The sequence below is a fragment of the Amblyomma americanum genome, chromosome 9, assembly GCF_052857255.1.
Source record: "Amblyomma americanum isolate KBUSLIRL-KWMA chromosome 9, ASM5285725v1, whole genome shotgun sequence".
NCBI lineage: Eukaryota > Metazoa > Arthropoda > Arachnida > Ixodida > Ixodidae > Amblyomma > Amblyomma americanum.
This window is the reverse complement of record NC_135505.1, coordinates 108,707,611-108,717,152: the sequence shown is the minus strand read 5'-3', so window position 1 is coordinate 108,717,152 and position 9,542 is coordinate 108,707,611. Positions and strand designations below refer to the sequence as shown.

The window sequence follows — 9,542 nt, the reverse complement described above, 5'->3', positions numbered from 1 at the left end:
TAGCCTCGTTCCATCTCTCCTTATCATTTTGTGTGCTTTTGATTATTGTGGAATAGTAATTCCAAACCGTCATATCTCATATCAGCACAAAAGCGGGCGTCTGTCGACGTCCAGGGCACGAAATTGCTCAGTGACGTCACAATGCTTTCGCATGACACAGCAGAAGACCATCAGACAGTGACGTCTACAGCAAAGATGCAAAATAAAATTTCTTCCCAAGCGGCGGCCAACTGAAGCAAGAACCTTCAGATGCGAGGCAAGCCAACACCACCTAGACTTTTTAAGGCCTCTCCACGTTTGCGTGACATCACCGCACTGCGACGGCCCAGTAAGTTCGGCTTCCGCGCTCGCACGCATTTCGCGCATTTCAAAGTGCTGATTATGTCTCTCGAAAAGAAAATTGCTTTTTTTTTAAATCGTGTTTTGCTTGCCCACACCCTAACCGAATGTTTTTTTGTGTTCTTGTGTCTTTGAAAGTAAAGCAGTTACATTTTAGCAGACGTTTACTGACTTTATATCAAAGCGCGCATGTGTGAAGATACGTTCGTAATATTTTTTTTTATTGAAAATGAACAACGCAGAGGACTTTCACAAGTCGTATTTTATTTTCAGATGAGAAACACGATCAGTAGGAGTAGGAGGTAAGGAAACTGTTACAGCACTGAATCATAAAATGCAGTAAGTAAAGCCAACAACAGAAAAGCTGTAAACAGAAAGCAAACAAAATATGCAGAATATATAAGAATACAACGCAAAAACTGGTTTTGAAACTAAAAAAAAACTAACAAAATCAGTCACAAGCACACAGAGTAGTCAATTCTTCAATGTCTTTAATTTTCTCTCTTTCTTTTGCAGCCTTTTCAACTATAAGTTGATCATTTTTTCTTTTACAAAGGTTATTTAAAAGCGTGTTTGCTGCTGCACTTAGGACATAGTGCTTTACCAACTGTGGAGTGTGCCCATTCTCACACACATCAAAGTCAATGCCGTCGTTTAACACATCATGTGTGAGTGCCAAGAGAGCCTCCTTTTGATTTGGTAGTGCATGAAACTGTGTCGCATGCTGTTCGCTTCTCAGTTTGTCAAGAACTATCTCAGCAGTAAGAACAACATTTACTATGGCAGGCTGTGGAAACTTGAGACTACCACGAGTCATGGCCGTGACTAACTTCCCACCTTCTACTTCAATTTCATCTTCTAGCATTAAATTTTCTTTGCAAGTCATGCATGACAGCTTTTTGAACGCAGCGTGGGCACAATAGCCAGCAACGTAAGTGGTTGCTGGGAGATTTGGCGCCTTCGCATAATCGTCGTCCGTTACCTCAATGTCAAACACTTGAAGTACTGCATCGTTTACTGCCACCGCATCTGTTGCAGCCTCAAACTCTGGGAGCTCCAGAATGTTCTGCAGACGAAGCTTTCGCTCCGACTCATAGACTTGTCTTATGGGAATGTGGTATTGCGCACCGGAGAGTTGGCGGTATTTGCCAAACCTCTCTTCCAAGCAATCAGTCTGAAACTTTCCTAAAAGTACATACTCGAAGTTCATTTCATCTAGGCAATACCTAGTCACCTTTACCAAGGTGTCTGTCGTGAGTCGGAGCGCACTGTGAGTCTCTCCTGTAAGTATGCCTGTGTCAAATTTGAGAGACTGCCACAGATCTAGCCACTCCACTATACTTAACAGAAACTGGATCTGTGGACTTGACGCTGATGTAATCGGTGACTGCAGCTCATCACGAAGTCGAGTACCCTTGTGTCATGTCTTTACATTTACAATGTTCCACCACTTTGTTATTGTTTCAAGGAACTGTGCAGTACCAGACACATGATCTAGCTCAAGTCTGGACCCACATGCTCGCAGAGCTGCTGCCGTAGACGGGCTGAATATCCTTAGCGGAAGCGTGACATTCTGTCGCTCAATATTCGATGGGTTCAGAGATTTAGACGAAAGTGTTGGTGCTGATTTAATCAGCTGACCCTGTTCTTTCGAGTGAAGTTCTCGAAGTGTTTTAAATGAAGCTGTAAGTATAAGTGGGTTTATATTAGGTCCTGTGGGGCTAGGAAAGAACATGCATGTTCCAGCATTTCGCTGATTGATCCAGTTATTCTTGACGCATTTTATTAAGTGTACAGGATCAATCAGAAAAAAGAGAGGACGTTTAGAGTTTGCAGGGCGTGGATACACACTCTGAAGTTTGCAGGGGGCCCCAAAAAGTGACATTGTTTTCCGGTTGATTGAGTTATTGTCAGCTATGACTGCGATTATACGCAACCCAACATGCTCTAGCTGAGTAATGATGCTATGCAGAATAGTGTGAAGCTGCTGTGCGTTGATGCGCTCTACTGGCAGTATGGGAACAACATTCTTCTGACGCGAAAGCAAGCTTTGCATCATAAAAACATGGGCTGTTTTTGCTGCATTAGGGCTATTTGTAGCCGCACCAACAATTACTCCTCCCTTATAATCAAAATACGGCTGCAGGTGAATTTCGTCCATCATGAGTACCACAATTTTTTCATGCTCCGTTATTGCTGCGACAAGCTTCTTTGCATACGATAGGAAAGAAGTGCCTTGCTGTTCAGCTGCCGGGCTTACGCTGTAGGAGTTACATATATGACGTAGTGTAGATTGATGGGGTAATCTAAGATTTCCGGAACTGTGAAGGAACCTATAAGCATGCGGAGAAACTGTAAATAAAATGCTTGAGAATACCAGCAACTCTGCAGAACACCGGGATGACCTGCTATGCTTGACAAGAAGAAGAGAAACTTGCTCTTCCAAAAAACTAACTGCATTGGGTTGTTCAACATCTGCCAGTTCACAATTTAAGGCATCTTCAAGCAGGGAAAGTGCCAACTTAAGCAAACCATCAATTTTTTCTTCATGCTTAGACAACAATTTTCCGTGAAACGACTCTACAGCATCCAGCAGACCTATCAAGCAACGGATATCATGTACTGTGTGAGGGATGGTATCTATGCCATCAATTGTAGTCAGCTGCACATTTCGGTAATGAACTTTCACCGTGAGGTTCTCTAAGACCGTGACTGACGACAAAACACGAGGGACGTCATCAACAGCAAGATTGAGAAAAAGGACGCAGGCAGGTCGAGAAATAACATTCCAAAAATCAGAAAGCTTGATTTGAGGAAGGCACTCCAGTAGAACTTGGAAAGTGTCAATCTTGTTCTTTGCTTCTTCCTCCTCGTGTGTCTGGAGTGACATGGCGATGGCATCTCGTAAAGAAGCTGCTTCAAGACGCATTCTCTTTTCAGTCGGTGCTTCTCGGGACGTAGTGGCGGGCGCAGAAAGGTACGCGGGACAGTTCGGGAATACACTGGGAATGGCGTCGGAGCTGAGACGAGCGATCTTCAATTTTGCCTCGACGACTTCGCCCGTTTTTGAGTCCACATACTTAGAAGAAGTCCGAATGTCTGATTCTTTAAAGTGCCGCTCGCAGACCTGCAAAGCCCAGCGCAGATAAGGTTAGCATATTTAAGATGATTAATTCCATGGGTGCAATAGCAATTAGCGCAGTGAAATATTTCAAATTTAGAATATTTCCAGCTCGCCCACTAGGCCATGTTGTAGCGCATTATGTACACACAGCTACGTCGCGGAATAAATATCACGCTTTTTCGGCTTACTACTGAGCGCTTTCCGGGTTCGAAATCAGCACGTGGAATGGCTTTCAACCATTGCCTCCTTCTGTCAGCATCAGCTGGGAAAGTGAAGACGCGCACAGTCTTTTCTCCATCGTAATTCCCGCGGCAGCCGGGAACACAACAGTGTCCTGGCATTTTAACAAATGGCTCAGGAACTGTCACACGCGCACAGCACTTTCACAGACGTTTCCCAGGATTGCACTTCGAGTATTCACAGCCCTTAAGGAAGCTTCAGCAAATGACACAGGAAGAAAGAACGGCGGAGGAACAGCATGTAACACACGACACGTGCAGCACATGTTCAAACACGACGGCAGTGATGTTTACAGCAATCGCGATGTCTCCTTTCAAATGATTGCTTTCAACAGTTTACTAGAAAAACTTCACAAGGTAAGCTTTTAAAAGATTGAACAGTTTCCAGAAATGCGAACGAAGATTGTTACATTTAACCAGATATCTTTCATGTCTTTTAAAACGGTGAAATTCATTATCTTCAATTTGCTATATGCAAATACGCCTCGGATTGGATTGGAAAACATTTAATTCGTCAGAAAAGGCAGAATGCAGACGATCCGTGCTAGGTGGCTATCGGTCCACGGCTGACAGCGACCTGGGTAGCCCATTCAATGGCCCGGGTTTGAACTCCCAAGTCTGAGCTGACCAACACGGCCTCCCACTGCTCGAGAGTAGGAACCTGTATTAGAGATTTCGGGGGCGGCTCCTCTTTACGCCTCGGAGTACTCCGCACTTCAACAATTCGAAACAGCGCGGGAGGAGAACGGCGGCAGCGGCCGCCAGAAGGTGCTGCCGCAGCGGTTGGCGGTGGCTGCTCCCGCGTCGTAGTGCGGTGACGTCACGCGTCGGAGGAGAAATCGTTTAGAGGCCTTAAAAGTCTAGGTGGTGTTGGGCAAGCACACGACCCATTGGCCACTAAGCCACTTTTTTTTTAAACCATGGTATTTACTACTGAAGGCATGTTAAATTTGCATGAACGTTTTACAAAGGAAACGCTACGTAAGACATCTGAAAAATACAAGGCAACAGAGCACTAGACCGGTTGCAAGGCTGAGCACTTCACCAAGAGTAAGTGCTACTAGGTTCGAAGTCGGTCTGTTCACACACTTCCCTCATTTGAACAATCATTTGGCAGAAATGAGATTTCATCGAAACAACCGATTCACAGTACCGGTCCACCAATCTAGTTGTTTCTAAGCTGTACTACACAGCTTTTGGCCACGAAACCGCGTTACTTCTTGGCGAATAAAGGTGAATCTATAATGCATGCGTTGCCTTACGACTCTATGCTAATGAGTAGGTGTGCCATTAGAAAGGAAGGAATCTTTAATCAACCTCGATACAGAGCTCACGCTGAGACAGTGCTTTCGCATTCAAAGCCTGTAAGGAGTTTTAAGTGTCCTTCGTAATTTTTTTTATTACTAAGTAGCTCATAGAAGTACATTAGCCGAGCTGGTTACTACGAAACAGTGCGCCCTACTGCGGTCGACCGTAAGCTGGGTTGTAAATAGAAATGAGTCTTGTCCGGTACAAACTTGACGGCGATCCCAATGGGAAGCCGTCAAGTTTGTACAGGACAAGGCTCATGTCGATTTACAACCCAGCTTTGGGAAGCAGAGCCTCAGCGATCCATTTTAAAGCCATGTACTGAGCATTCGCTTTCCTTCCCTCTTCCATGCGTAACTTTAGACTGCGTCACTGGCGGGGACAGCTTTAACGAGAACTGTTGCGCAAACTACACGCTTACAAGGACAGACAACTGGGCCAATGGCTTTTCAGATTGTAGAACCCAAGGGGAGCGTAATTAGCTTTCTTTAGCCACAGGGGCACGAGTATTCTCATTTCGTACGGAGAAGTCCTAACAATGGCTCCCTCGTCATTCTCAGCGGGGCTTTGGCGCCTCGTCCTGTGAAAGCCGTTCGTTTTGCCTTCATTTCTACTGGCTGAATCAAGCACGTGGACAACGGCAGGCAAGCGCTTCTGCAGTGAACATGCCCACTTTGTTTTTGTTCCGCACAGGAGTCATCGGCCTAAGCACGTTCACTGTAAGTCAGACGCCTCGTCATACTTTGGTCCAATTAAACCTGCCCTATGCCAGCTGGGCCCATCTTATCCCTACAAACTTCCAACCGCCCGAAAGGCTTGTACTTCGCGCACGTGTTCAACGTGAGACGTCAGTTTTTTTAAAAACTGTGACGTCACAGTTTTTTAACGTCACATTTTCCGTCGAAATACGTGCGCAATTAACCAAGACTGATTTTGACAGGACATCTAAAATCTACCGCGCGCGTCAAAAATAGCGTTGCGAACGAAAGGCAGCGCAAGCGGTATCGGATCACAATTATTGTAAGTGCTCGCCGGGATGTTGCCGGTAGAGTCATCTGGCTAGCGCATCAGAGGTTCCCAATCTCGAGGATAAGCTTTTCGAAAGTTGTTGCAAGCTGACACCTACAAGGATGAAGTATTGGTACCGGTATGACGGCCACACTTCCCTAGATACAACGCAAGGAGACTAGTTTATTGCAGAATTAGTGCGAGGCGGCTTGTGCGGAGCACCTAAGATACAGTGGCGAGCTATTTTACCGTGCGGTGCGTAATTGAATATTCATAACTGCAGTGAGAAACGTGCACACTTGTCTGCGTCATATTAAATAAGACCATATCAGAGGAATATGCTGACAAGGAGGGAGAATTGGAAAACCCTTTTATTTAGTGCAAATCATGGTAGGTAAAACGTGAACACAACTATGCAATAAACTGCGAGGGAAAGAGCAGGCGTGCCGAGGTCGTGCTGCTGTCATGGAACGGCACTGGACAGGACGTCAGAAATGCTCAGAACGTCTGAAAGGGACAAGACAAGAGTGCAAGGGGAAAAAAAACTATTTCGAGACGGAACAAAGATTAATGCGGTAAGCATCAGACGAAGCGCGTTGTAAAGTGAACATAACTCTGAAACAGATATTTTAAGTGGCGGTAGATACGCCTCTGTAATGAACAACGTTGAACACAGAAGATAGCGGTTTGCAGGCACAGGAAAGCAGTTTAATCAGCAGTGGTGTTAACGCAGTTCCCTGGGGACTTGAGCGGAATTGAAAAGCAAGGCAAGATAGCTGGGAACCCACCTAGATTACGGCGACCGAATGGCATCAAAATGAAAAATGCAGCGGTAATACTATTTTGCGTAGGAATACTGAACAATACGTTACGTTCCCGAGCAGTTAAGTGAAGCAACACGCAGTGAAGCCGCGGTCAGAGATCACGCGCGCTTTCATGAAATATTGCGCCTCCTTAACTCCTGAATAGATCACGAACGTGCGGAAATCTTCAACATTGAACAACTACGACTTCTGCAGTGTGCGGTGAAGTCTGGAAAGAGGAACACAACCACCTAAACGTAAATAACGAACTTCCTGCTCATCCACAGTTTTGCATTAGTTGTGCGCTAGTTTTTTTTTTAATGACTCACCGGTTCCGGAGACGGCACCTCAAAACTTGCACTGTCTTCAGACTGCGATTCAGATTTATCGAGTCTGACGCCCGGTGCTTCAGCGGAAAGACTACCCGAGGATGGTGCTGCGGCGGACGAGTCAGGCTGCACCTCCTCCGGAGCCGTGTAGTATTTCTCCGTGCTCGGGATCTCTTCCTCCAAAGGGGACGAGTCCTCGGGGCTGTCAGGTGCCTGCGTTCCCTGGGAAGTGTCAACCTCCATGTCGGATTCGGATAGGGACGCTGCGCTCATGAGCTCTTGTTGTGCTCCCGAAGAGAGTTCGAGGCCCTCTGACGCCGACGTTGCTTCAGACCGCTCCGGCGGCGTGTCCTTTCCCGTACCAGTCCCGCTCTTTGCCGGCGGTGGTGGTGGTGGTAAATAAGCTTCTAGGCTTTCTGTCACTGCGCTGCTGTCAGAGTCGGAGATACGTTCGGCGATACTTTCTTGACTTGCTTGTCGTGCGGACATTCCACTGGGGCCGGGTTCGTCTTCTGGCGAAATCTCAGGCATGCTGCCCGAAGAAATCGTCGGATCGGATGGCACCGGCCGTAACCGGCGAGTGCGGGATACCACCACGCCGCTAGTCGTGTCCGTTTCTTCCTCAGGGGCCGGTTCCTCCTCAGGCGCCTCTTCTTCTTGATGTACCTCTTCTTCCGAAGGGGTCACTTCTTCCGGAGGGGTCTCGGAAACAACATCCAGCGAACTCACATCTGTTCGCGGAACTTGGGACGACGGAAGGGAACTGCTGGCGTACGATAACTCTGTACTCCGCGGTACGGCGCTGCCCTTACAGCAAGATAATGCACCTCCATTCAGAGCTTCCTCGCCTTCCGGTTCCTGCTCCACCTGCTCCGCGGCGACAACAGCGGCCTGCTCAGCCGGGGCCTCGCCACGAGCCGCGGCCTGTTGAAGCCGCCGTCTTCTCAGGCAGACTTCGCAGCGCTGGCAGTTGCATTTAGGACTAGTGGGTTCCATGGCTTTACGGGCTGTAGCGAGCGACAAACTAGAGTACAACGTTGGCGTGCTTCTTAAGCAGCAGACTGTGCGTCCCGCGCTTTGATGCATGCACCCGATAGTCTTTCCTTAATATATGGCTCCCATTCCGTGACGTCACTCCGCCGAAGAAAGGCGTTGCATGAAATGCGGTTATCAGGAAAAAATTTGAGGTTTTTGAAGAAACTTAGTCTCACGCAGGGGAGGGGAGTTTGGGAAGGGGCAGTGGTATTGAAAGCAATAGCGTATGTAAAGGACACACTGATGTTTGCATCAGCTTCACTTATCAAGTCCTACATTTGCCGTTTCGGTGATGCTGCATGACGATTGCGTTTGCCTCGCGTCTGGTCTCTATTGGTCAGGCATGTTTCATTTCACTCCGTTTTCATTCTCACAGTTTGAACGAACCATGCGTCTAGCAGTGCACTATCAACCGCATTTGTAATTCGTTATGACAGTGATTCTGTACTTCTTTGTTCTTTATTTAGCGCATTACCAGTACGCGCTACCGCGAGCAGGGATAGTTTTCTGACGCAACGTTGATCTCAATATGTATACACTTATAGCTGTCCAGTGACTGGACAGTTTTCCTCCCGTTATAGGGGAAGGGGGTAGAGGGGTGGGATGGCACAACATAGTTCCACCTCTATCTACCATATTGGACTACTGGGCCGTGACGTAATCGTTGGCACGCGGCAGGTGGTTGTTTCTACAATGCTATATTGCAGATGGCGCTACGAGTCTCAATGCGAGATGTGCTGTTTTCTAATTCCTACCACAGATGGCGCTGTGATCTCAGGGTGGGTGAGAAAAATGCGAACAAAATGAAAAAGGTTAAAGCGGGCATGGAAACTCGCGACAATAGCGTACAGCGGCAGGAGAGTCAGCTAGAGCGATCCGGAGGCCAACAGATGGAATTAGGAAGCGAACGTTTGGGGCCCAGGAGAGTTCTGGTGGTCGGGGACTCGAATGTAGCGAGGGTTGAGGGAGGCGTTCTGACGGCAGTGAAGGCAGACAGGCGGGTGCAGGTGGAGGCTCAGTCGGGAAAGTGCATGGTGGATGCAATGGCCAGAGCCCGGGAGGTGGTGGTGGGCAGCATGGATGGCGAACACCTAGTGGTCATCCATGCTGGTCTCAATGATGTACTGCAGGGGAGGAGCCAGAATCTTGAGACGCAGTTGGAGGTGGGGATGCGTAGGCTTAGAGAGGCCTCTGAGAGTGTGCATGTGACCATATGCACAATCCCAGAGGTCCAGAGGCAGGCTCGCGAAACGGAAAGGAGGGTCGTGGAGACTAATCGGGTAATTAGGCTATTGAGTCGACGACTAAGATACGAGGTGATGGAGGTCAACAGGGAAGTGTACGAGGTTAGGCCCCA

The 9,542-nt window shown here is 47.6% G+C and overlaps 1 protein-coding gene across 1 annotated transcript; it reads right to left on the bottom strand.

The window, feature by feature from the left end:
• Positions 1-790: 790 nt before the first annotated feature.
• LOC144103577 (uncharacterized) lies at positions 791-3,879 on the bottom strand. Its single transcript, XM_077636256.1, has 3 exons — positions 3,652-3,879; positions 2,191-3,466; positions 791-1,281 (listed from the first exon to the last, which is right to left on the bottom strand). The coding sequence occupies exons 1-3, from the start codon at positions 3,802-3,804 to the stop codon at positions 791-793; spliced, it is 1,920 nt and encodes a 639-aa protein (XP_077492382.1). The 5' UTR covers positions 3,805-3,879.
• Between the last annotated feature and the right edge of the window lie 5,663 nt (positions 3,880-9,542).

Coding starts and splice junctions, on each gene's coding strand:
- LOC144103577 (XM_077636256.1), bottom strand. CDS start 3,804: ATGCCAGGACACTGTTGTGTTCCCGGCTGCCGCGGGAATTACGATGGA. Junction 3,467..3,651: donor AACCCGGAAAGCGCTCAGTA/GTAAGCCGAAAA, acceptor TGGGCTTTGCAG/GTCTGCGAGCGGCACTTTAA. Junction 1,282..2,190: donor GGCCCCCTGCAAACTTCAGA/GTGTGTATCCAC, acceptor CAAATCTCCCAG/CAACCACTTACGTTGCTGGC.